Below are 27,298 nucleotides of genomic sequence, written 5' to 3'. Positions count from 1 at the left end.
GATAATTTAATGATCATTTCAGGACTGAATGTATGCTCTTCTCATGTCATTGGTTTTTTTTACTTTGAGCCCATGGTCTTTAGTAACAAGTACGTGGCTTCAGAGTTTTGTGGGAGAATTTCTAGCCATCAGTTAGTACAGAAGTCCCTGTTGGCCCCTCAAAAACATTTTTTATTTTTATCTGATGCCAGGCACGAGGCACCAGTGACGCTATGGGAGGGCAATTTGGAGCACACAGTTAACCTGGCTGAATGTCCTGGTGCGCAAAGAAACAGATACGTGCTGACATTTTGGTAGAACCCCTTTAGTCAGGATGTGTGGGTTTATCAGCACCGAAACACTTGCAGGTCGAGCTGATTTTGCCAGATGTTCAGCCTAGAAGACAAATGGAGGATGTGAGGAGGAGCTCCCCCACTTCTGTCTCGTGCTTCCAAAGGGAAATGTTTAAAATTTTCATTTTGGTATGATGTTTCTTGACATGCTGTATTCCCGTGGTACCAGGGATTCTTCTCCAGCTTGCATGTGGCTGAACTGAAGGGCAGCCTCTGGGACCCGTACAACCTTTTGCAAATAGATAGCAACCCCGGGGTAAAATAACCTGCGGGTTATATTCTGCCCTAGATCCATCTGCAGATTGACTGGGCTTCCTTGTCTTAAGCATCCACACCAGACCGGCAGCATCTCTGCTCCGCTGCGGGATGAAAAGGCGTGTGGTTGTGTCAGGCTGTACTGCTGAACATGACAAAGCATTCTTTTGTATCAGTCAGATTTGGTGGACCAAAATATATTAAACTTTCTGCCTGAGCGGGAGCAGAGCGAGGTGTACAAGCTTCTTTCTCCACATGTGCTCATGAGAGATCCCGTTGCAGCTGATTTTCTAAACGGTAAGCTCTGCTCTTGTCTGTCGGTCAGGGAGATGTGCCAAAGGCAAACAGCACCCGGGGCAGCCTGCACAGGGCTCTCCAGCTATTTAATTCTCCTGCCTGCCACTTCTGTTTTGCCGCAGTTAATATTTCTGGGTTTTAATGCAGCACATCATCTAACGTTCCTACATGCTCCCCGTACTTGGTCTTCGATTTGGACAGTCTTTGGTTTACTGTCTGCTTTGCATCATAGGCCAGTGAAGTTGCCCTCATTAGGTGTTTTTCCCAGGGCAGGATGCTGGACTGAGCCTGGGAAAGGAGGGAGGGGTTTGGTGGAAGGAAAGTGGTAGGAGAAATCCCCAAGGGTTTTGGCAGAGTCTTTGTTCCTTAGGAAGCTTGCATGTCTGAGGACACCTGAGAAGCCCTACATGTCACTGAGGCGACAGCCGTCCTATCAGAACAGCCCACCCAAATCTCTGCTGCTGTCCTACCCCCAAGATGTCCCTTTCCCCTAGAAAACGTCCGCAGCACCAGGGCGGGCAGCAGCGTCTTCCTGACATCCACGTTTCCCCCAGCCTGTGCTGGGACCCCCCTTTCCCGGTGGGTTCGCGGTGGCCGGGCAGCGCGACCCTCCCCGTTCCGCTGCCCGGTGAGCGGGCACAGGGCAGCCCTCGTGCTGGTGCTCGGCCCCGGGGGCGGTTTCCCTCTGACCGAAGACCGCGTGGCCTAATCCATGGAGTTCAGTCCTCGGGCAGAAAACTGCATAAGAGCTTGGCGCGGCGCCCTCCACCGTTAATGGAAAGGCTTAGGGTGACTTCAGTGCCCTTTGGATCTGGGTCCTACCGAGCGGGGTCAGAGCAGAGTGCCGCGATATCACTTAATGGTTTTGCTTGAGATCGTGCACGCGCCAAGTCAGGGGGAAATACCGCGGACCGATATTGCCGGGACTTCACGCCCAGCGCAGTGGGGTGGCTGTAAAGCCGTGGGAGAACGGGTGAGAATACACTTCCTTGAGCAGAACCAGCTGATCGTTGCTCCTACTAGTTATATATTTACTTACAGGTATCAAGAGCACCCCAGCAGGCTGTGCTCAGGTAGTGTAGCAGCAGGGTTGGTTTAAGCGCCGAGATAGATTCAGTGCATGGGGTGTGCTAAAGTGCAGACTTCTAGTAATGGTGTGTGTGTCTCCCTCTCTTTCTCTCGTTTCAGCGGAAAAACAAATAGAGTTTTGCTGCCATTTAGCAAGAGGCAGCTTAGATCCAAATGAACCCCTCATGTATGAATATGTGAAATTTGTAGTGGATTTTAAATATTTTACTCACGGTAAGTTGCTGCTCCAGCCTACCTTTACCTCTCTACCTCTCTCCTTTAAATTGTGTGTTGACCCGTAGCCTCCTAAAGGCCTCGTTTCAGCTGAAAATGCCCCGTAAGCGGCAGGGATGGAATGAGCTGCGGATACGTTTGAGCTATTTTTCATAGAAAAGTGGCGGGGAGGCTGTTGGTCAGAAAAGCGCACTCTTCCGCGTACTGTGCTTAAAGAAGCGATCCCAGACCCATCCTACCTCCATTTGACCCACTGCCAATTGTAAAGCAGCCCGCTTGTCCAAATAACCAGTAAAACAGGCTATTCTGTTCACTTGTGGCTGTCAAATGACGCTTTAAAAAGATTAAATAGTTTGAGAAACCTGTAAAATCTTGAATCTTGTTGGGCTGGAGAAAGGCTGCCGAGGAGACTGTAGGTGCGCGCTGTGAGCTGCTCAGGGCTGTCTCCTGAAGCTTCCCTGCAAGCCGGGGGTAGGTGGCTACAGCTGCGTAACTCGGAGCCCAGAGGGTCATGCTTTAAATAACATCAGCGTGTATCAGTGTGGCATCGCCTTGTGGGTAGGAGGAGTTTGTTGCTTGGGTTTCGTCAGTCATTGTACCTGTCTTAACATGAGAAGAAAGCTCTCCTTCCTCTTCTTCTTAAATAAATTGTCTGGTTGTGTCTAGTGCCTACACCCTCCTGTAATGGCTTTGAGTCAGCTATTGCACGAGCTTTCAGGTCAGCCACGGAGGAGCAGATTTGCCTCGTAGCAACTGTTCGTCTTGTCACACCGCAGTTCTTAAAGGTGAGCGCTCTGCGATGGCATCTTCCCTTTGGTGCGGGGACTGGCCTGCCGCTGGTGCCACGAGCTGCGTGCTTGGCCGCGGCCAGGGCAGGCGTGTTGCAGCAGCCTCTCCAAGGGCACGTTGAGCAGCACAGAGGGCCGGCGCGGAGGGCTGGTAAATGAGAGAGGACGGCCCTGTGTTTGGGAGGGGGAGACGACTTAAGTATGTATTTCGGAATGACGGGATATAAAGTGGGAGCTGCTTTTGAGAAGAGGCGGTTGTGTGACGGGGTGTCTCGGAGCCGTCAGCCCAGGGAGCAGCTGGTGACCAGCTAAACCGCCTGAAAAGTTGCAGCCTTTAAAGAAATACGTCCCACTGTTCCTTTCTGTACGAAGGCCACCCGCGTCTTGAAACGCTGTGAACACCACATTTCATAGACTCTTTCTGCTGGTCTGTAAGTGTCCTGTGGCGCAGCGCACTGATGACAAGGGTAATGACCGTAGGTGCTTCTTGCTCAAGAGACCCTTAGCCAGCTTGGTTTGAGGCTGGACCTGGTGCTGTCATCCATCTTCAGATACCAATATTTACAAAAAGCTGGGGGATTTTGTCCACAGACTGCAAGATGAGGCCCTTGGACTATTTATCCTAACTCTGAAATTTAGCCCAGGGTAAATTATTCATCTGCTTTTCATCAGTTTATGCATCTATAAAAGAAGGCTTATACATTCCTTAGAGGACAATAAGTCAAGTGCTTGAAAAGCACTGTATTTTGGTAGGGTTTGTTATTCCAAGAAGATGCATCCTTGGTCTTGATAGAGGGCTCCTTTTGTCATTTCTTAGAATTAAAAGTCTGAATGTGCCAACTGTTTTGCAGGAGCTCTGCAACGTTGAAGAGCCATGTGAAGAATTTACGTCGAGGCATAGTTTGGAATGGAAGTTTTTATTCTTGGACCACAGGTAAGAGATTTGGTTTTAGTCACTGAAGAATAAACAAACTGTACTTTAAAAATAGAAAACTTCGTGTAGCTATTGCCTGACATCCCAAGTAGAACAGCTCTAATAAAATGCAACTGAGGCTGTAATAATACTCTGAACTTGTTTATTAGGCGACCTTAAATGCTTTGCTCTTTTCCATATTTTAGACAGGTAAGAAACCAAACAAAACAGTGGGAAAATGTTTAGAGAAATGTCTAACTTCACCAAAATATTAAAACTGAGCAGCGTGGGTCCTGTTCCATATATTGGTTTAGCTCCTCTGTTTTCCAGCTACAGCTTCCAGAAATCCGTCTAAATCTTTTGCTGTGTTAATAAACTTTTAATTTGCACCTTGAGAAAAGATGGCATTTATAAAAATAAAAGAAAAAGCCGTGGATAAGATGATTTAATTGCAGATTTGTCTTTGACAAGGCCATACGGTGGGCCAGGATTCAGTTTGGTGAATAAAACAGACTGGAACCACTTTATTAAGCTGATTAATATAGGGTTCATTTTCTTCAAAAGAAGCTGGAGGGTTTTGTTCACTCTTACTTCTCTGTATTTGACATGTATGCATAAGCATATTGCAAAATCCTACCCTTTCCATTATCCCTCCCTTTGCAAGCTGTGCAAAGGTAGTCATTACTAGAACACTAGTAAATAAGGCTGAAGGGAAAAAAAATATTTGGGAGGAAAAAAACCACCTAAATATCATCTGCACATTTAGAGCAAGAAAGAGAGAGAGCAAACATGAACGAATAATAACTTGCATTTATATAGTAAACAAGATGTGTTTACTGACCCTGCGACAGCCCTATGGTTAACGCTGTGGGGTTTGGGACAGTTGGCTGCTTATTCCTGCTGGCGAGATCTTGCTGGAGTGACTTTGTTAGACTTTAATTGGCCTGTCCAATAACGCACATTTTCAGAATCGGGTGATTAACGTTAAGATTCGTAAAGGAGCCCTAAGCCCCTTGTTTCCTGTCTGATGAAGTGAGCTGGTTTTCCGAAGGGCTGTGTCCCAGCAGCTCCTGTGAATAAGGTGAGCAGGAGCTGCTTTGAAACCTATCAAAGAGTCTTTTGATGAATCCGGGTTATGACTCAGAGAGGAATCTCTCTGCGCCCGGTGCTTGCAGCCATTCCGGTCCCACTGATATCCCCAGTGAGGAAACCACTGTTACTGAGAGTAAATTAAGCTGAGGCAGATGCTGAGGCGGAATTTGTGACAGCCCTGCATGTGAGCGGTGAGCCCAGACGCAAGAAAGAGCGGGGGATCGTGTGGGATGTCTCATTTAACCACCAAGTCAAACCTCTTTCCTGTACAGCCCGGAGGACGCTGTGAGATGTTGTTGGGCATTTTGCTGTTTCTCGTTTACTTGTGTCAACTCGCACCACCTGCCGCTGAGGGGTGCCATCAGCAGGGGCAGAGGGTACCCAGCATGGGTTGGAGCCAGGACCTTTGCTATCATGACGACAACATAAATTGGAGTACAAACAGATAATGGAGAAAGCACTCCATAGATCTGGATAAACATTAGAAAACTAGGAAACATCTATATTGTGGGTCTACATGTCAATATGTGTAGAGGAAGAAAGCACGTCAACTTTGGTAATGATCTATTTCTCTTCTGCACTGTGGTCCTCTCCTTATTATTCCTTCCTTTATTAAAAGACTGCACTCGAAAGGCTCTCTGAAGACCGTCCGTTTCCATTTGCACAGCGAGTTGCAGGCCTCAAGGCTGGAACTAAAGCTAACGAGACACTTTCCAATTGTTCCACAAGCAAGGCAGCCAGCTCCTTGTCAAATGACAGACGAGGAGCGGTTTGTGGTTGCCTTCACATTTAAAGAATTCTGGTAAAAGTCAGGAAAGCATAATACTTTCCTGATCAGTTTAAATGTTTATCTGCTGTGCATCTGAAAGACTTTATTGTCTTGAATATAAGCATGTCATTAACGATAGGAGAGACACTGGCGCGGTCTGCCAAAGAGACAGCAAGGAAGGACGCTTTAATAAATACACATATTATTGTCATTAACAGAAATGTGGGTCACATGAGGAAAAGGAACACAGTGCTCTATGAGAAGTTATTTGAATAAATAAGACTGTGTTGTGGCAGAGACCACTGTGTACTAAGCGCGCTCTGTTTCAAGAGCTTTGCCATCAGAGAGTGCGGAGGACTGGCTCTTCCAGCCAACCCTTGTGCTGGGACTCGGGAGCTCCTGCTCAGACCTTGGTCCTCCTGAGGCTGCTCTTGAGTGCTCTTCCTTTTTGCCCTGTTTCCCATTTGGTGCCGAACTGCTCGTGATTGTGGGGAAGAGAGAGGTTATAGACCTGTCTGGGCTGTCTTTAGTTGTGCCCACCGTGTCTCTCAGGAGTACCAATGTGGAGCTAGGTCGCTCAGCCAGGACAGGAGGACTTCCCACATTAATATCCAGAAGACTCGGGATTGATCCATCCAAACCCAAATGTACTTACACTTAAATAATTTCTTGCTCGTATTCTTGGCCACTTTACGCCACTCACCTTCCTTACGAGGGTCGCTCCACACGCCAAGAGAAAGGCAGTGGGAGAGGCAGGTCTGATGGGCAGTGACACCTTCAGCCTGCCCTGGTTTTGCAACGTTAACCGTTTCCCTCACACGCCGCCGCCTCATTCCTGCAGAAGGCCCTGAGCTTGGCAGGGGAACCTCGTGCTACCAGCACCTCCGGCAGCCAAAACAAATAGGTGGAGCCAAATTAGCACAAGTCCTGCCTCACAAAGTGCGTGCAGTGCCTGAATTGGTGCAAGCGGGAGGGCTTGAGCGTTAGGGGACAGAAGGCAGCTTGCTGATACAGGGAGTAGAGGCAAAAATAGTGGTTTTCACCTCACATTGTAGTGTTGTTTCATAATCATAAGCTAGTGGGCTCCGGTGAAGGCTGTGCGTGAGCTCAGTGTTGTTAGGACACCTGTTTAAAAAAAAAAAAAACAACAATCTCATATATTGCCTGGAGAATGAAAAGTCTAGAATTGACAGCAGAATAGTCAGGTAAGTCGTTGCAATGTGCCCATCTAAAGACTTCCTCGATTCCTTCTCCATCTGTCATAGAAATAACAGTCCTTAAAGTCAGCCCCATGCCTATTCTTATCTTTACTTCCAGCGTAGAAACATTTTTTGCTGGTTATAATTTCCCAAGCTTTTCCACAGGAACAATTACTTTCTCTTTTACCCAGGCTGGTCCTGACACACATTGCAGTTTCCCACTTACTCTTTCTTCCACAGTTACTACCCAGCTGACATTTACATCCGACCTACTGGATAATTTTACTCGAGCTCCGAGTTATTAGGCACAGGCAGAGCCATAGCGTTCCTCAAGCGGTGTGTCTCACAACATGCTTAATGAATTGAGTCACTTGCGTACGTACGTACATGCCTTTCTCTACACCCACATAATGAATAGGCTATGAAACAGTAAACACACACCTTTTCATTTTCTCAATTTTTACCTCTCCCTCGCTGTTGTTTTTTTCTTTTTTTTTTTTTTTTCTTCTTGTGAATGAAAATACAGCATTGTGTATATGAAAACCCGCTCCTGATTTCCGTGCCAAGTGAACGTACGAGACGGTTCTGGTCAGTAGTATGGCAGCATATCTGCCAGGATGTCAAAGTGTCAGGTTTTGTGCTCACTCCCTGCCCTTTGCTTCCCTTCCAGGGCTCCGCCTATTATAGGATATTTACCCTTTGAGGTTCTGGGAACGTCAGGGTATGATTACTACCACGCAGATGACCTGGAGCTTCTTGCTAGGTGCCATGAACACTGTAAGTTCCTCTCCCTCTGCAGCGTGCCTGTCTTTGATCTCGTTTGTCGCTCCTGCAAAACCTTTTACTCCTCGTCGCAAAAGGCATCTTTATCTGGGGCACGAGGGAATTCTCTCTCCCCATGACAGTCTGTCATAGCCGGCGCTTACCTGGGAGGATGAATCCCTGCAGAATTCACTCCGATCAGGAACTGTTTGTGCAGGTTTCCCAAATTGGCAGATACGCTGTTTGAGCACAGGTTGTCTTGAGAGTGAAATGAGATTAATAGATGGGAAGTCAGAGCTTTCCACGCTCTGCTCCCAGTTTGTGAGGGCAGCTCCAAATCCTGGGAGTTTTCTTGATTGTCACAGTTCATGGGGTCTTGCTGTGCCTCTGGGCTCCGGAGTCAGCCGGAGCTCAGCTCACCAAAATGCCTTCCGAAAGCCGCGTTTGGATCACCTGCCTGAGCAATTGGATGTTGCGAGCCTCACTTAACTACTAGCGAAATGCTTCTGGAGATTCAGACTCTTTTTTAGATACAAAAGTACCAAATACGTATTCCCTGTGGGTGAAGATGGCTCGCTTTTGGTCGATCTGAAAGTAAGGCAGAAGAGCAGAAAAGTCCCGTTCAGGCTGATGGGTGAACACCAGAGAATGTCCGTGAAGTTCATCTTTGTGCAGGGTGGAATACTGTGACCTGCAAGAGCCCAGGAGGAGCCAGGTCAGAAGGAGCCCTTAGCCCAAAGGCTGCGGCAGTGCAGCCCGCGGCTGAAGCACCGTGTCCTGCTGAAGGCTGGAGCTCATCTGAGGAAGGCCAAAAGGTGGCGGCAGATGTGGTCTACTATTAATCACTGTGCTTTTCCTACCAGATGAGCGTGTGAGATGTTCTGTCCCTGAGACTGTATTTTTCCATTTTGTTACGTGCACTTCAGACTGAGATATTGAGCCAGAATTCGGGCTGTCCTCCAGCTGGTTTGCATTGCCGAGCACTGCAATGAAGTAACCGCACGCTTTGTAAAAAGCATCTAGGTAATCGGGTATTTTGCCAAGAAATACTACCTATAGGTTCCCTGTTGGGCAAACTCTCTATCTGTTTGTCTCTCTGCTGTCTCCGTTTGAAAGAGTGTTTTGTCAAAAGAAAACAAGGACACCCCAGAGAGTGGAGAAAGCGGAGAAAGTGGGATGCAGAGCAGCTCCATGCAGGGACACCAAGAAACTCCAGAGCCTCCCAGCACGCTGGAGCTAGGCGAGCTGCTTCATCTCTGAGTTGCGAACCATCTCTACCTCTTCATCTCTGAGTTGCGAACCACCCCCATCTCTACCACGTACCCTCTACCACTTACGCGTATAAGACGGTAAAGGACCTAGCAGAGAATGGAGAAAATGACTTCTCTGGATGTCGAGTTTCCCCACCCCACTCCCCTGCCGGCTTTTCTGCCCCGTCAAGGCGAAGCGCTGGCGCAGAACAGGCGGTGGGGAAGCAGGTCGCCCGGCTGAGCGCCCGAAGGAAGCGGTGAAAGGGGCTAGACACGAGTTGCATCGAGTGCAGCAAGCGTGTAGATGGGAATATTAAAGGAATATTTTAATTGCTCTCAAGTACAGTGCTTTTTAGTGGTCTTTGCTTAAAAGACCATTCAGACAGAAGTGAGCTACTTAACCAGCTGATGTCCTTTTGGTAACACGTGCATGCGGTTCGACGTGGACGCTAACTATATTGAGAGTGGGGTCAGATCATCCAGCAGAGAATCTATTTAGTGATTTATGTTCTACATCTCGATTAGCCACGGATCCCCTCTTACACATTAAGAGTATTTGCATAACACACCTGAGGGAAAGGACCTTTTAATCTTGCTGTGCAGGGGGTCAAAGTAAGGAGCTGGCAAAGTGACTTCTAGAAGTTGCTTCAGGAAATCTCTGCCAGGAGTAGGAGCTGAGTGATCCCCAGCATGGCCTGTTAGCCAGAAGACCTTCACTAAGTGCTTTATCTGAAGCCCATCACTGTTAATGGGATCGCTACAGAAGTTAGTCCTGATATTTAACAAAGTAGAGGTGTGCAGGTGAGTACAAATACTTGGGTTCGTGTGGCTTGGTGAGTTCCCGTTCATCAGGTTGACCGCTCTGGGCAGGCATCTTGCCTACTGTGAAGTGAAATGCGTTTGCTTAAACCACGTTTGTATTTTACTTTGCATTAATTATGGGTATTTTAAGTGAGCGTGTTTCAGTCTGTACTCCCAGCAGTCTGGGAACAATTAATGTGGTTATTTAATGTAATTCCCCTCATTATGTTCCAGTTGTATTACACCACTTGAGATTTTTCCAGACATACCCTGATAACGCATACCAGGTCTGGTGTATTTAGGGCATCTCTTGGAAGAAAACTCCCAGTTAAACCACTAAAACTCCACTATCTTAGTGTTTTGTGCCATGATTAGGATCCTGACTTCAAGGCCCCAGTCTTTGAAATGCATTCTCATGTACTTGTGAAAGGCTGATACTTTGTTTAATTAATGCTATTTATGCTTATTTCAGAGGAGCCCAGGAATAAGTTACAAGAGTATAGCTAGTTACATAGTCACGCCGATTATTAGGTATAAGAACAATCTCAAAATAGCAAAGCGCTCTCATGAAAATCAGTAGCAGAAAAGAACCCAAATAAAAGCTCGGTTCATGGTCGTGTATCATCTGCCGTGTTTGTAAAGCCAAAAGTGCCACTTTAGTGCAGCAGCAGACTGCGAGAGGGGAACGGGACCAAGTGGGTTTTCTAATCACCTTTGCACCATGAAACCTCTGTTTGCTGTAAATCGCTTTCTTTTTTATTTAACAGTGATGCAGTTTGGAAAAGGCAAGTCCTGTTACTATCGGTTCCTGACCAAAGGCCAGCAGTGGATATGGCTGCAGACACACTACTACATCACCTACCACCAGTGGAATTCCAAACCCGAGTTCATCGTCTGCACTCACCTGGTAGTTAGGTAGGAGCGAGCACCAAACGCTTCGCGGTGCGTGTCATGCTCGACCATTACTTTCTTCTAGTCCTGGTTTGTGTTAGCCAAATATTTGCTGTGCATATTGACGCAGTGACATGGTATGTAGTTCTAGAAAACTATTGTGACAGGGAACATGGGGAAAAGCATAATGTGTTTTCATTACTCTTTTTTTTTTTTTTTTTTTTCTTGGCAACCAAGCCAAAAGCCCGGAAGCCACCGTTGGCCGCGTCTATCAGTGTGTTACATTCCCCTTTTATCCCTGGCAATGCCATGGCCGTAGGAAGAATGAAAGCTGTTAAGAATCAGACGGCTTTATGGGCGTGAATGGGATCATACATGTCCTACAAAACCTTTTGATCAGAGCTTTAAATATTTATGACTTGAAGTTAGTTAGCTGCTGGCCCGCTGGCCGTATTCCTCACCTGAAATTCAGCCCAGGATCCCCCCCTAGTGGGAAGCCGCTTGTGCTGGGCTGCAAACCCACGCTGGAAGGCGGTGTGCCTGTGGGATGCTCTGTGATACGCACCTTCTGGAGAGGAATCTGCTTGACTGCCGCTGTCATCTCAAAAAAAAGATGATGTTAAGACTGAGAATATATTTACTGAAGGGCTTGTAAAATAGTGACGCGCTGGTTCTTCTATGAACTTGAGTAGACAAAAAAATTGTACTGAGGATAAAGACACCCATGTTGTCTCCAATAACCAAATGCACTTTGCTTTTAGATTAGTTTTGTTTGAAGGCATCCAGGGCCAAAATTTGCAAAAGAGTGTATATGTTTGTGCTTGGAATGATTAGTGCAATTAATCATATAGGCTCTCCAGTCCTGGGCGCAATTGGACTGGGAGAGCGCCCTGCTGTTTCTACTCTGAGAATATTCAGCACGTGCAGTTACTCACAGATCACAAGGCTGTATGATGGTGTTCCTCTAAGCACCTTCTATATGAGAGTGTGTGTGTGCTGTGCGAAGGTTGTGATTCAACATGAAAACTCCATAGTGACCTCTATGGTAGGATGGTTACCATACAGCAGACAATATCCAGACTGGAAAAGTGGATTTTTATTTTTTTTAATTATCTTTTTAGTTATGCAGAAGTTCGAGCTGAAAGAAGGCGAGATCTTGGCCTTGAAGAGTCATCAATTGAACTGGCATCCTCTTCTCTAAAGGTACCATGTTCCTTCACAGTCGAATGAGTTGGTGTTTAAACCAAACTGAGTAATCAGTCGTAGGAAAATATCTGTTCTTTCTCCTCCTTTACTCCCATCTCCTTCCAAGCCTTCAGTTGGGTTATGACTCAGGCGGACGCTATAGAAGTTTCCCACTGCATGGCTCTAAATTACCCGTCTTGGTTCAAGCATATAACTGCAAATCCAGCAGTTGCAGTGCTGCTGTTCTGCTATTCATTGTCTTTCTGAGACTGTTACGCAAACGATAGGTTAAACCACCTCAGTTCAGAAGCAGAAAAGTAGAGCTGGAGCTGGAGGCTAGATTGCTGTACCTGTCACCGCTGGTAAGGCGCAGAGGATCCGAGCGCAGGGCAGTACCACATGGTACCTGTTTTGTTAATGCCAGCTCGTCACCGAGGCTTAGATGAAGATTGGAAGTGAAGGAAAACACTTATTCTTACTCCAGATTTCAGCTCTGTTTGCACCATTGGGCAGGATTGCATCGAGTGTAGGTTTGTGACCAGAGCAGTAATTCCCGTGGCTTGAGTCAGTCTGGCATCCCAACACACCTGCCCAATTAACAAGGTCATTTTAATTACTTTTAAGTTCTTCCTTTCAGTAGTTTACAAATAAGACCAGTCATCAAAGTAATTTCAAGTGGAATGTTGGGTAATTATCACTCCATTAGCCTCATTGCTCTTCAGACATTGTCTTATAGAAGCCATTTATGGGACGTAGAGATGGGATGCAAGTCCTAGAGACCTTTTGCACTTGAGCAAGGACCGTCTTGCAAACAGCTGCTTCTCTGTCACCACAGCACACTTCTGTGTCTTTTTCCCCTTTCCAAGTGATAGCTGAGATATTTTTCTGTAGCTCTTAAGCTGCATCTGTAGATGTAAGGCAGCTGGAGGAGAGGCAGAGCCATCAATCCCATTGCTTGATCTTCTGGAGGGGAGTGGGAAGCTGGGGAGCTCCCTGGGAGGCATGGGGAGGGTGGTAGCATGGCCATTGTGGTCACCCACATGCTGCAGGTGAAACGGTCTCCTACTACCCAACAGTTATGGGCTGTTTGCCATAAAGCATCTGCCAGGTGGCATCCGTCGTTTCGGTGTGACAGCTCCAAAGCCGTTAATACTCACTAGTGTAGGCTGTTCCCCTCTGCGGATGCGCTGCCCGGCTCCTGCCCAGAACAGCCTGCTGGGAGCCACTGGTCCCCAGGCAGCAGCCAGCGGGGTTGCAGCTCTCCGCATCGCCCGGTACCTGTCCCCCGCAGGAGCCGTTTGGTGTAGGTTCTCCTAGGGCTGCGGCTGATGCCTCGTGCCACTGCTCCATGTCCCTTCCCAGCCATCTCCATCACTGCAATGAACTGAACCGTTCCCCAGCCAGCCCCTCCCGCCACCTTCATTCGTTACCTCTGCCACCGCTCCCCAGTGTGCCCCGGCCCAAGTCCATGACACCCCTGAAGAAATCAGGCAGAAGGAAGCTAATTATAAAAGCGTATTTCCATTTGCACACAGCTCCGTGGGCAGGAGAGCAGGAGGGTGGCATGCCAGAGCGTGGGGCACGGGCAGCCATCCCCACGGCATCCACACGATGCCCAGTGTGTGTCCCGCATCGCCACTTGCTGCCACCAGACAAGTGTCTTGGGACAGAAATGCGTGGCATCACCCCAAAGCCAGGGGTGCCCAGGGTGTGATCCTGAGGGTCCTGTCAGCACGGGGATACCTGAAGGCTTTAGGGTGAACTTTGAGGGGGTGACTGAATACCGCGCCAGGGTCTGGTGGTGCGGTGCTGCAGCGCTGGCCCTCGGCGCACCCAGTCTGCTATTTTTCTCTGCAAACAAGTGGTCAGGGAGGTGGAGGTCCCCTCCAGCGCCGTCCTCTCCTGCTGACGATCTTGCCACTTGTGCTTCGCTCCCTGTAGAGCCACAGCAGCTACCTGGACGTGGGGCAGTGCGGCAGCAGCCAGGATGCCAGCCGGGAAGGAGTGTCACTGTCGTCCCACAGCTCCCGGCGCTCTTCGCACACCGCCCTCTCCGACTCCGCGTGTAGGTGCCAGCGCGGCCGTGGGCAGCCCAGCGTGGGGGCGAGGAGCGGGCTGCAGGGCAGAGCAGCCTCCAAAATACTGGGGTTCGGCTGGGAGCGACCGAGTCAGGGCAGGAGGGGGGATGCTCAGCACCGCAACGGATGTACTGTGCCGTAACAAGTTACGGTACGGCAGTGGAGCCACGGCCACATGCTGCCTTTTCCCTCTTAGCCCGCTGCCGGCGTGAGAGCAGCTTTCTCCCCCGTTTGCCACCCGCTGAGGGTTGTGGTTGTTTGCTGTGGCTCAGGGTGACTGTGACAGGAGGTGACTCGCTGAGCTGAAGGACTTTGATCGAGCCCTGAACCTCACTGACAAAACTTTTGTTATGGGGTAGTTTGGTCCCTGATGATAATTCCCCGCAGAAGGAGCGCAGGACGCTGCCTGCCTTGCTGGCAGCTTCATCCCAGCTCCCACGAGTGACCCCCCCCCCCGCCCTGGGGGCAGCAGCGATGTGCCAGCAGTGCCCGTGTGGGGCCGTGGGTAGGAACTGGCTCAGGGGGCTTTTCTTGAAGGGAGAGAGTGGGAAAGCTCACCTGGAGACAGCCGTGTAGGGAGGGATGAAACGGGGCATTAGCATCAGGAGAGAACCCACGAGTCGGGCGGGGGAGCCAGAGGGACCACGGAGGGACAGTTTGGGGACCAGTCTGGCAGTGTTTGGGTCACTGCTCATCTGCGTACGTGGAGCTCAGACTTAGGCAGGGTGCCCAGGCGCGGGTGTGCCGTCTCACAGTAAACCATCTCTTTTCCAGCTACATCGTCCATGCGACACACGGACACCAGCACTCCCACGCGGCCGTCGGTGCCGGGGGGACAGGCGGAGAAGGCGGCCCTGCGGCTGGCGTCAGCTGGAAGCGCTCAGGTCAGTGCTGCCTGCGAGCAAAAGCCTTTCTGACGCCGTAAAGAAATGAGCTTGGCAGACCTTGATCTCGCCCTGCGAGGCTGGATCCCCACCTCTGAGCGTGCCGGGCCTGAGCGTGGGATTTCCCGGGGCTGTGGGGAGCGCTGCCGGCCGGCAGAGCCGGTGGAAAGCTGCTAGAGGCTCCTCTGCTGCCTCTCTTCGGGGTACGGTTTGCTCCTCCAGGCTAAACATCTTCTCACACCACGAGCCCGCGGTGAAACGGCCTTTGCCCAAAACTGGATGCTGGCACCGAGGATTTGCAATTAGCGGGGGGCATGCAGGAGCTTAAATTCTCCCTTCAGACTCATCCTCACATGTCCCCGTGGAGTTGTCTAATTCCCTGCAGTTGTTCATCACCGGTATGAGCTGGTGTTGCACCAACTCTGCACTAGAGGTGCTATGGACCTACAGTAAGGCAAAGTTTTCATTTCTAGGCCATAGCAGCTCCTCAAGCCCCCGGTGAACACCTCCCTCAGCATCCCGTGGCTCAGCCGGCAGTCCCCTCTCAGCACGCTGTGATGGTACGTGGTTTATTTTTGTTAAACGCACTGGGATGGCCAAGCCAGCGGGGCAGGCTCGGTGGCTCCGGTTCACTGCTCTTACCTCCTCCCTGGCTGGTCCCAGCGCGGGGGCAAGGTTTCCTTGCCCTTCCCACTGCTGTTACTGAGGTTTACCTGCAACCACTAATTGCAGCAATATTATGATAATATATAATATATAATACAGATATAATATAGACTTATAAAAATATATAATTATAAAATATATAATTATACACTATATAATATATAACATATATCGTATATAATATATAAGATATAGCATATAATATATAATATATAATATATAATATATAATATATAATATATAATATATAATTAATATATAATATATAATATAGAGCAGGTAGGACACCCAAGGGAATAGCTTAGAAGGAGGTTTACTTTACACTTGTCAAAACTTGTGGGCTGCGGAAAGCTCATCTCTGCATTGTTAGCAACTAACTACAGGCTGATGCGGTGCTGAAGAGTTTTATTGCCCTGGTAGAGGGAGGGGGTGTCACGGAATATTTGAGTTTGGCCAGAAAAAGGAAAAAAAAAAAAAAACCCACACAAGAAAAATGTGGGAGTCATAAACCATACCAATGAGGCCCGTCCTCACCGAGCTTTGAGGTCAGCGTCGTAAACATTCAGCCTGTAACACAGGGACTGAAGACGGCCAATGTGGGTGTGAAGGGTGAGATTACAGCCCAACTCGGGCCCGGCATTTGTAATATAATTAGCGGCACAGCTGCAAGCCCAGCCTGGAGGTGCGGCGAGGGCTAGCGTGCAGTGTCTGCCGCAAGACGCAAGCGGTCTGAAATCAGCGGGGTGTCACACTGAGGGGACAGGGGAGCCCCGTGCACAGGCACCACCTCTGCGCAGAAATCCAGCAGACCGAGACGGGGAGTGAGGCGCTGAGTATGCGCCAGTTGTGCTGCTGCTCTGGCAGTACAGTGGGACTTCGGTTGAATATGCATTTGCCATTTTTTGTCAGCGTCATCTTTTCTATGGCAAAAACTGAAAAGCCGTGATTTTTCTGAAGCCAGCATCGCTATGAATGTGAGTAGCAGGACTGGTCCTACCCCGCGATCTGGTTCTCTGTTCTCCGCAGCCAGTGTACCATTTCCCGACTCAGCTGGGGATGATGCATCAGCTGAAAGAGCAGCTGGAGGAGAGGACTCGCATACTGCAAGCTGACATCAAGACGCAGCAAGAAGAGCTCCACGTCATCAAGGAGCAGCTCCAGCTAGTGCAGGACTCCAACCTGCAGGTACCCGCTGCCCCCGGGGTTCCCAGACCCACAAACTATTTGCTTTTCCTTTAAGCACGCAGATCGGTAGCTAAATCGTCAGTGGCAAAGTCATTTAGAAATGAGCTCTGGATAAATTGGTACTTTGGTCTCAGGTGTGGGAGTAGCGCCTCCTGAGAGATGAGTGGCGTCAGTATCTGCTTAAGTGTTGAATCAATAATTTTCATGATTTAGAAAAAAGCAATCCCAAGCTAATCTAAAGTCCCGCCTGCATGAAAAGCTCGGCAGTTCAGTGGCCGGTTAACGCTGCTGGATCCCCAGTGCCATTCCTGCAAAACGCAACAGGCGTAATGGAGCTGGAACGGTCGTGGCTCTGAATAAATATTTGAGCACAAGCTAACGTTTGATTTTCTATTATCCATGGTTCGCTTTGCCCCTGGATTTAGAGATGTTGCTGCTGCAGTGTTATATATGTTGATAGAGACGGCCTGGGAGCCGGAGACCCCGTCTCCCAGGCAGTTGTCATGGTGTAACCCCAGGCAGCAGCTGGGGGCACGCAGCCGCTCGCACAGTTCTCCCCCTTCCCCCAGAAGGGCAGGGAGAAGAGGAAGAAAAGGAGGGGAAAGGAAAGGGGAAAAAAACCTCATGAGCTGAGATAAAGGCAGTTTAATAGAACAATAACAGAAAAAGGAAAATAATAATAATAACAACAATAATAATAATAATGGTAAAAGAATATCCAAGATAAAGAAATACAACACAAGTCACTCTCACAACCCCCATGATTGGTTGCCCAGCCTGTCCTGAGCAGAGATCGCCGATTCCTGCCCCCCGGCCTACCCCCAGTTATATACTGAGCTTGGCGTCTATGGCATGGGATATTCCATTGGCCATTCCATTGTTCTGCCTGTGCTCCCTCTCAGCTTCTATGGGAAGCTGCAAAAAGTCCTTGAATAGTATAGACATCACCTAGCAACAACTGAAGCAATATGCATTATGGACATACCTTTCATACCAAATCTGAAGCACAGCAAACACAGCAACCAGAAGGAAAATTAATTCTATCCCAGCTGAAGCCGGGACAGCAGTACAGCCACTGTATGAGCTGAGACAACTCATGTGTCTCTTTTATTTAAAGATGCTGATGCAGCAGCCGATCCCCGTCGTCTTTAACAACGTGCAGCACCCGAGCCCCAGGAGGCCGCCAGCACCGGGGACGCCCAGGCAGACGACAGCCAAGAAGTCACAACAGCAAGGCCTTGTGGGGACGAAGCACTACTGCAGCACCCACCTGCCGTCACCGCGCCAATTCCTCAGGGACCCCTGTGGCACGGCTGCCCAGGTCGCTGGCTGCTTCCTTGTCTTCATCATCCCCTTCCCTGGCTTTTAAATACTTGTCTGCCGTGTCCCCCCTCCCCGTGGCCCTGCACATCTCCTCTGTGCTGGTTTTACTCTGTAGCTGGCATTACGAAATTTATGTTGAGAGTCAGTTGTGAATGATGTCATTCAACTGTAAAAATAAAAGCCAGGTAGCCTCAAAGCGTTAAACCCTGGGGACCGCTGAGGCCGTCCCGGTGACCAGAGAGGAAGTGAGTGGGGGGTTTGGGCTCTCGTTGATTGCAACATGATGCTTGTTCGTAGCCAGTGTGAGTTGTGACTTTGTAACGTGGGGAAGTAGGTATAATTTTTAAAGGTTTATTCTCTTCTGCTTGAGAGCTCTTGGAAGGCAGCTTTGAAAAACAACTTTGGCATCGCTAGACTTAAATCCACGATATAGATGGTCACACCTCTGTGGGAAAGGACTGAGGTGTCCAAAAGCAAAAAGAGCAAAACTACTGCTTTAAAGGAAGGAGGAGATGCTTTTCTTGGGGACTTTAGGTTTACAGTCCTCCTCCCCTCTTAAGCTCGTCTCTTCTCCCTCGAGCCTTGCGTGCCCTTACCCTCCTACTCTGATTTCTCAAGAGGCCGCTGAGGGTCCCAGCACCTGCCCTGCAGGGGCAATAAATGCAAATGGGCTGTTTGTCCTGAATAGAGATGCTGTTCCTACAGCTGTGTTCAGGGAGAATATCCTACTGTCCCTCCTCCTTTTCCCATTTGCATACTGGAAGCAGTTATTTTAGCCTTCTGTTTAGCTTTAAAAACTTACGGGGGTGTCTGTGCCTTCATTTCAGGTACAGCAGCAGCAGCAGCACCTAATGAGAGGAAGCCAAGCCCAGCAAACGTGTCTGCCGGGGCAGACGAGCATTTCGGTGCCCCTCTACAACAACCCCATGGTGTTTTCACAAACGCACCCCATTACGGTGGCTGCACAGGTGCCGGCTGATGGCGGCGAAAGGCAACCGCAGTCTGACTACAGCCAGGACAGGAGCCTCAGGTGCGAACGCAGCCCCGCGGGGACCATCCCGATGGCGCTGCTAGAAAATAGCAATACCTGGGCGGTGGGGAGGGCAGGCACGGCTGGGCTCGGGGCTGATGCAAAGCACCAGGATAGGTTAGGGGCGGACCTGCTGGGAAGTAGCTCTGAGGAGAAGGATCTGGGGGTTGTGGTAGACAGTAAATTATCCATGACCCAGCAATGTGCCCTTGTCGCCAAAAAGGCCAATGGAATCCTGGGCTGCGTAGGGAAGAGTGTGGCCAGTAGGTCGAGGGAGGTCATTCTCCCCCTCTACTCTGCACTGGTGAGGCCACAACTGGAATACTGTGTCCAGTTTTGGGCTCCCCGGTTCAAGAGACAGGGAACTGCTGGAGCGAGTCCAGCGAAGGGCAACTAAGATGATTAAGGGCTTGGAGCATCTGCCTTATGAGGAAAGGCTGAGAGAGCTGGGACTCTTTAGCCTGGAGAAGAGAAGGCTGAGGGGAGACCTTATTATGGCGTACAAGTACCTAAAGGGTGGGTTGAAGGAGGATGGAGCCAGGCTCTTTTCAATGGTTCCAAGTGACAGGACGAGGGGTAATGGGCACAAGTTAGAACACAGGAAGTTCCATTCAAATACACGGAAACAGTTCTTTACGGTGAGGGTGACAGAGCACTGGAACAGGCTGCCCAGGGAGGCTGTGGAGTCCCCTTCTCTGGAGATTTTCAAGACCCGCCTGGATGCAGTCCTGAGTAATGTGCTCTGGGCACTCCTGCTTTGGCAGGGGAGTTGGACTAGATGATCTCTAGAGGTCCCTTCCAACTCTGAAACTCCGTTATTCCGTGATGCTCTCTGGGTGCCACAGCAGGGTCATAGGGAAGTTCCCTCCTGCAGAGATCTGGGTTAGCGGTGAGCCCGCTGTGTGTGCGAGCAGGGCACTGTGCACACCATGCCCTACCCTCAGGGGCCTGAAATCCTTTTCTCCCCCTATTTCCGTAAATTGCCCCTGTACCTCAGTAACCTTCGGACATCTGCCGCCATCAGAGGGAATGAACAGGACAAACTAGCAGGGACAGCCTCTCTCAAACCTGCCTCTGCTTCCTCTGAAGCTCCAGAATGTCTTTTCTTCAGCCAGGACAAGTGCCACAGCAAAGCCATTTTTCTTTCATACAACGCTGGAAATGTTGTATAAATCATATACAACTGCCCCAAACTATTCAACCACCTTTCAGGGAGGTGTCTGCAGACACTGCCTATATGATCCAGCTGTTTTGAAATACTGCGTAAGGAAACAAGATGAACCCCAGAGGTCTCAATGTCTATAAAACGCATTTCTTACATGAAAGATTTAGCAAGTTTCCGCTCGCCTCTGCGAGTGCATTAGACAAGGTGATAATAAGCATCCTATTTCATTAGCTTTTCTTCAGGGTGATGGTTTGCACGCTTTCAGGGAGGATTTTCAGAGATTTGTTTCTGGAGACTGACGGTCAGGAGTTGGGTCCTCTCCTTTCCCTGAGCATCCTCTGTTTTTCCTCCACCGCAGGATGCTGGTGGCTCAGTCTAGCCAAGCCATGATGCCCGCCGCCAACGGCAGCGGCCAGTCCGCACAGAGCAGTGCCAGCAGGCAGCAAGGAAAGTGAGTCTTTGCTGGCCCTTGCTTTCATGCAATGATTTAGCAGGGCGCTCTATGGCGCTGAAAATTCTTTTGAAAAACTTGCATGCGATGACGCAAACACAAACAGTCTTAGTCTTTAAAGAAACAAAAGCTCAGCCGGTTAGGAGAAAAAGTAATGAGAATATTTTTTATGTACAAAGAACTTTATGATAACAGAAATGCTCTGAAAAAAGGATTTTTTAAATGATTTCTGGCTTTTGCAAAGCTTAAAGCATCTAATCGAGTCGTGGAGGAGCTGTACAGCCTTAAACCCCTTAATTTTCTGCACTTCCAGTCCATGCGTGATGGGGAGGGGGGAGTCTGGGGTCTGCTTTCACCTTGCTCTTCACGGTTTGACAAACCCTGCTCCAGCCTGGTTCCTGCAGCACTTGGGCTCCCCAGGGCCCACAGTGGGGGTGGGTCTGGGTTTGGGTTCTCACGCCTTATTTTCTTCCTCGTGACAGATTTGTTGCAGAGCAGCAGATCTTGCCTCCCCCAATACAGATGCAACCGATTACCTGTAGCACCGTCCGACCTCCAGCCCCATCGCCCATTTTCTCCCCATCTCTGATGATCCCACACACCAGCTTCACGTCCCACCAGGCAAACACACCGGTCCATCTTCATCAGTGGCCACAGCAACAGGTTCAGCAGCACCGTCTCTACCTTCAGGTAATGGAGCTGGAAGAGGTTTGTGAGGATGCACAGGGATGGCTTTAGGGTTGGGTTGATTTTTTTGGAGAAGTGGGGCTTGCTTGGCTAATCAAACCTGGTCGGTGCACTCGCACGTCCTCCGTTCCCATTGTATCTGCACATACCCACGTGCTCAACCTTTCCAGGGTGGCTCTGCACCCATTCAAGGCCATATTTTCCAACAAACTCAGTTATCACGTAGTACCCAGAAGAAACATCCAGTTTTTCAAACACAGCTTGTCATCCAGAGGACCTCTGGTGGGAATCTTGCTGTAGACATGAAACATGATAAGAGAGAAGCTCTTTTGAAAATGTGCCTCCTGCTGTCATGTCTCAGCATAGCAAGGCTTTTTTATCAGCTGCCGTCACTGCTTTCTTTCGATAAATGGGTGTTTCACAACACAAACCTCTAGAGGAGGCGATTTTGGTTTTTCAAAGCACAGCTTCATCAGGGCGTGCCAAACCAATGGCGCTGTCAAGGAGTGGAGTTGCTGAAACTAATAATTAATTAGTAAAACACTCTCCGAGGCTTGCCTGGTTGGTGGAGGTAAGTTACGGTTCTCCAGGCAAAGATGGTATAAAACAAAGCAGGAGGAGTGGGTACAGCCGAAAGTAGACTGGATTTAGAGTGAGAAATTAATCATTGTTGTCAGCAAATGTGGATGTGAGGCGTCCCCGCTTTGGGTACCTGTGCTCACGGGCTGCACTGAGGTCCTGAGGACTAGCAATATGGAGAGCAGAATGATGATGCGGGGGGAAAGAAATAGCTCCAGGGGAAGAGAAAACCAGGCTTTGGTGCCACAGTGTCTTCGTTGGGGATGAACCAGCAAGTCCAGGGTACCAGCCGCAAGGTACACGGACAAGGTCGCTCTACAACCTCTTCATTGGCTGCCTGAAGATCCTTCCCATGGAAGGTGGAGGTTGCGTGTCCTGCAGATTTTACCTTGTGTCCAAGTACCTTTTGAAGGTCTCCATTCCTGCTGGGTTCCCCGTGGGGCTGGTAGGACGGATGGCTCCTGCTTCCCCTCCGTACTCTCCAGGCGTTGTTAGCCATGCTGATTGATAGCACCAGCATCCCAAGCCGCTTGTCCACAACTCCTACTCTCCATGGGCAGAGGTTATCTTTAGGACTTGGTACTCACGCTGCTGGGTACGAGCCTCAGCCTCAGCCCGGCATCAAAAGAGGGAGTAGATAGGAGGTGGGGCAGGTTTGACGTGTCGGATTTGTGTCTCCCAACAGATGCAAGGACCTGAGCCGGTGCCAGGGGGTCCGACCCAGCGCATTTTCCAGCCCCCCCCAACCCCGCAGCAGAACCCCCTGAGCTATTTCCTCCACCCGCAGCAGCAGAGCCGCCACGCGCAGGGCCAGACCTGCAACCTGCCCGACCTGCCCGAGATGCAGCTGCCCTGAACGCCGGGTGCGGGAGGCAAGGGACCACCTTGGCTGCGGCCGCGCGGCGCCCCGGGCGCAGGCGGAGGGGAGGACGCCGCCATCAGAGCACGGGACGGGTGAGGTCGGGCCCTGCGGGGAAGGTGGTGGCTGGAGGGACGGTCCCCACAGGGAACAGATGGCCCCGGGGGCACCTCGTCAGTTGGGATTTCCACGCAGCCGTGATGCTGCTCCGGCAGCCGTACGTGCTCTTGCCCAGCACAGCCGTACAACTGGAAGGCGATGGCTTTCCGGCTGCAGGGAGGTTATTTATCAGGTCGCCACGAAGATCGCTTTGCGACGGAGAAAAACTTTTTCCATTCAGGACTTCAATGCTGAAAGTCACTGTGAATTTAAGCCCAGCATTTGGAGCACATACACAGACTGTACCGGTCCGCAGGATGCCATGGCGTTACCATGTACATAACTCGTTTTGCTGTAGTAGGTCCATTGTGGATTTTTTTTTCCTTTTTTCTATACCTCAGTCCCGCAATTTTTTGTGTTTTCCAGGAGATTGGATAATGCTGCTAATTTACATAACACCACTTTTGCCTGAATTTCTTACTGTTGTTATACCAGCTCACATCGCAGCTAGTAAGATATTTGTCGTGTTTTATTTTGGTTAACAAGTGCAGATAAATTTATATGGTTTTTACTCCCTGTAGCCAAATATTTTTCAGGTTACAGACAAAGAATCCTTACTCCTCCTTTTTTTGGTTGTTTTGTTTCAAGTGATGTAGTGGTATATGTTTCTATAGATGAAAACAAGCAAACAAGCATAGAACAGCATATGACGGCAAACTTTGTGGTTTTGCTAGGTCATGTTTCAATTTGGCGAACATGGAGCGTATGATCACGACAACACAAGCGATGTTACAAGCCCGTAGGGTCAGCAATAAATTGTATTTTTGTAAATCGTCACTTTTTAACTATAAGTTTATATTTATGAATTGAAAAAACAGTTTATTCCTCAGTGGGTGTATAGTTAAGTGTCCCTACTGTTTGTGTCTTTCCAAAGGAAAAATGAAAATGTACATTTTTGGGGCTTTAGTAGCTGAGTACTAACTTTGGGCACTGTTAGAGCCCGAACATAGGCGAGGGGTTAGACCATTACTAGAAGCTTCGCAAGAAAAGGGTTAGTTAGGACGAGGTCCGTGTAGCAGCAAAGCTCCGTCAGGCAGTCAGAACAAGGTCTGGGGATGGGTTAGTTCATAACCTCTGTCAAATCCAAGCAAAGTGCGCCTTTTGTTTTTTTTTTTTTTCTGGCATTAATTTGCTTTTTTCCTCGTGAACGCCGCTTGCTTGGCTCGCCGCACCACCACAGCGGCTGGACACTGGTGCTTACTGGTGGAGCAGCCTTTGGCATGAGCAACCCCAAGCAGCCTTGTGTTTCAAGAAAAGGGGGAAAATGGGAAAGTTAGCATGCAAAAAAAAAAAAAAAGGAAGGTATGGCTAAGGGTACATATATCTATCTATAGCTAGAGCGATCCAGTGCTGTAGATATCGCTGTATCTTTCGCTAGCCTGCTCGCTTCCCCCCCCCGTGTTCTGTGTTGCAGCACTGGGAGGATTTTGTTCTCTTTGGGGCAGGCGGGAGCGTGTAGGCTCGGTGGCGGGGGGGAGAGAGCTCAGGAACGAAACGGGAGCGTGACGGATCTGCCCCAGACCCGGCTTCGGCCGCAGCCTTCGCGGCTGGCGCAGCGCAGCGTGCGTCACCGCCCGCCCCGTTGCACAAGGGGCTGTTTCCCACCCGCCGGGTTTTTCCTGAGGATGCGGATGGGGTTTTGATGAACCGCATTGCCCACGGTTGGTGGCAGGAGGACAGGCTCTCGGCGCAGCCGCAGCAGCCGGGAGCTTTGACGGGGCTCGCGCCGGGCACTGGGCCGCTTTGGTGTTTTGGCCGGCGCAAGGGTGGGCACGCGAACAAAAGCTGTGCGAGCCCCCAGCTTCCCACGGGGAAAAGCATCAGTATGGGATGGCTGTGGCGGGGGCGTTTTGGGCGCACACCTCCCAGGGATGCCAGCAGTGACGGGCTGTGGGTGGCAGAGTGCGGTGGGCCATAGGACGGAGCCGAGGAGTTGCCCGGCAGCCCTTAGCTCTGGGCTTACACTCCTGGGGCTACTGCCTCGGGAGCGCAGCCCCGGGCTGGCACCCATCCCATACGGCATGCGCGGCCCCCCCGGCACCGGGGAGGCTGAGCGGCAGCTCTTGGGCGCAGCCTGAAATGACCCCTCCACTCCAAACCCCTGCAGTGCCCGTGGCTACAGCAGCGCCGTGGGCCAGGGCCACCTCGCTGGTGGCAGCGGGACGTGGAGCACCTGCCTTGGCCGCGCGGGCTGGGGCTCAACCGATAGCAGCCTCCGCCCGCGGCTCTGCGAGCCCAAGTCCTGGGCAGAGCACGGGGTCCTTGTGCTGCGGCGGCCCGGGAGGGGCTGCAGCAAGGGCCAGCACCGAGCCTTTGAGGTAGGAAATAATTTTTTTTTTTTAATTCTTTTTTTTTAAGCCCCAAGCTAGTAGGGTTGCTCGTGAGGTTGGGGCAGGAGGGGTTGCTGTATTTGGGTGGGGTTGGCGGAGGGTTGGGGTTCCCCCACCCCCAACCTTGGCACCCAACGTTAGTGGAGAGGCAAACGCGCACGGTTATTTTCAGGCTCCGCTACTGCACAGAGTGCGTGGCCCCGTGCGGCTGGCGGGAGGGAAAGGCAGCGCGTTAAACCTGCATCGTCCCGACACACCACCACGGCTGTCCTGCGGTGTCCCGTCACCATACGTGAGCCCAGACACGGCAGGTGTCCGTCATCTGCTGTATCTGGGAGGTGGCGGTGGTTGGGGTCAGGGGCTTTGGGGGCTGTGGTGTTTGGTTTTTTTTTGACCAGGGCTCGGTAGGGAGGCAGCCAGGGCAGGCTGGTTTTTGGGCATTGCTGTGGCTTTGGAAACAAGTCCAACAAAAGAGGGTTGGGAAGGGGTGTGGGGGGCGGTGGGTGCGCCGGACGGGGCTGTCCACGGACACAGCCCTTCTGATGGCAGCCCTGGGCTGCACAGACCCGGGGGGGGGGGGGGGGGGGGGGGAGCACTGCCAGCCCTGCTCACAGCCTCTCCGCGGGGGGCACGGCAGGTTTGCGAGGATGTTTACATGTTAGATTGGCCTTGCTAGAACAAGAGACCTAAAATGCACTTTATCATGTGCCCCTCCCCCCCCCCACCTTTATTCCCAGTGCCGCTGGCGGTGGATGGCCGCGCTGTCCCGGGCGCTGCCGCACGGGTAGAGCCGTGTTTTCCAGACATGCTCCAAAGGACAAAAATCCCACCGTGCCCTTTTTGGGGGCTGCTCGGTCCCTGTTCCGTCTGCCTCCAGGCTGGGGGAAGGCTGAGGCGGGGCCGTGGGATTTTTGCCTTGTATTGTCACTCACTCTCAAAAAATATATGAATAAATAGATGTCTTTATTCAGGTTGATTTGTATTTGTTTACCTCGGTGTTAGCTCTGACCTGTGTTTTTAGGACCCATTTGGAATTGAGGGTTGCTGGTGGGTTTGGTTCGCACAGCCCCGGGTGCTTCCGCGAGAACACAAGCGTGACATGTTGGTGACAAGCAGAGGGTGGGAACGTGACCGATGCTGCCTGCGTCGGCGTCGGGCTTCAGTGTCGGTGTTGCCCTATTAGTCATTAATGTTCTGATGCTTTCTAGTACACAAGCACCTATATACGATATCTCTGTCTCTATATAGATATACAGATATATGTATTTTAATATACATATAGATGTATGTACGTGTATATCTATATATAAAAATATATATACAGGCCACACAATTCCAGACCTCTGAAAACACAGGCAGCTTTAATTAATAAAGTCTTGCACTTTTAGCATATTTGTACATATAAGCTAAAGCCTGGTGGGTATAATCAGGCTGGTTTGACAAACACAGTGAAAAGTTACTGTACATATTGTAAATACTCATGTAAAAAAAAAAAGAAAGAAAATAAGAAAAAATCTTAGAATTGAGTATAAATCTTGGTTTATTTTATATGATGTTGAATATAGATACATTTATAAATGTTACTATTCTTAAAAGTATTTTGTAATGGGAAAAAGGAAGTGTCTTATGAAGATGAACAGTAAAGATTTTATTCTTGACTCTCTGTCCCTGCACAGCTCCATTGAATGGGAGGCTGTGCGTTTTGACAAGCTTTAAACACATTGTACATAGTATTTAAAAAAAAAAAAAAAGGAAGAAATAAAATAATACTTGTAAGATGTCTTACACAATATGTGCTGTTGTTATTCCCCGGGTGGTATGGGGCTGTTGGGGACCAGAATCTGCTCCTTGCCCTCGGGGAGGCACAAGAGCAGCAGCCATTGCCTATACATGGGTTTAACCGCAGAATCATAGAATGGTTTGGGTTGGGAGAGACTTTAAAGCCCATCTAGTTCCAACCCCTCTGCCACAGACAGGGAGACCTTCCACCAGACCAGGTTGCTCCAAGCTCCATCCAGCCTGGCCTTGAACACCTCCAGGGATGGGGCAGCCACAGCTTCTCTGGG

The 27,298-nt window shown here is 50.0% G+C and overlaps 1 protein-coding gene across 1 annotated transcript in view; it reads left to right on the top strand.

The window, feature by feature from the left end:
• Nucleotides 1-22,740, top strand: part of PASD1 (PAS domain containing repressor 1) — a gene marked incomplete at its 3' end in the record, with an annotated part of 28,046 nt that extends 5,306 nt beyond the window's left edge. The window contains exons 5-20 of the mRNA XM_082488225.1: nucleotides 764-884; nucleotides 2,073-2,186; nucleotides 2,853-2,971; nucleotides 3,826-3,908; nucleotides 7,618-7,724; nucleotides 10,528-10,675; nucleotides 11,773-11,854; nucleotides 13,778-13,901; nucleotides 14,689-14,798; nucleotides 15,272-15,358; nucleotides 16,491-16,649; nucleotides 17,767-17,970; nucleotides 18,800-19,002; nucleotides 20,526-20,618; nucleotides 21,101-21,308; nucleotides 22,570-22,740. Coding sequence (XP_082344351.1) covers nucleotides 764-884; nucleotides 2,073-2,186; nucleotides 2,853-2,971; nucleotides 3,826-3,908; nucleotides 7,618-7,724; nucleotides 10,528-10,675; nucleotides 11,773-11,854; nucleotides 13,778-13,901; nucleotides 14,689-14,798; nucleotides 15,272-15,358; nucleotides 16,491-16,649; nucleotides 17,767-17,970; nucleotides 18,800-19,002; nucleotides 20,526-20,618; nucleotides 21,101-21,308; nucleotides 22,570-22,740 — 2,133 coding nt within the window. The remainder of the gene's footprint in view (nucleotides 1-763; nucleotides 885-2,072; nucleotides 2,187-2,852; nucleotides 2,972-3,825; nucleotides 3,909-7,617; nucleotides 7,725-10,527; nucleotides 10,676-11,772; nucleotides 11,855-13,777; nucleotides 13,902-14,688; nucleotides 14,799-15,271; nucleotides 15,359-16,490; nucleotides 16,650-17,766; nucleotides 17,971-18,799; nucleotides 19,003-20,525; nucleotides 20,619-21,100; nucleotides 21,309-22,569) is intronic.
• Nucleotides 22,741-27,298: the final 4,558 nt, after the last annotated feature.

The sequence above is a fragment of the Vanellus vanellus genome (genome assembly GCF_965231255.1).
Source record: "Vanellus vanellus genome assembly, chromosome: 10".
Lineage (NCBI taxonomy): Eukaryota > Metazoa > Chordata > Aves > Charadriiformes > Charadriidae > Vanellus > Vanellus vanellus.
This window is presented reverse-complemented; position numbering and strand designations above follow the sequence as displayed.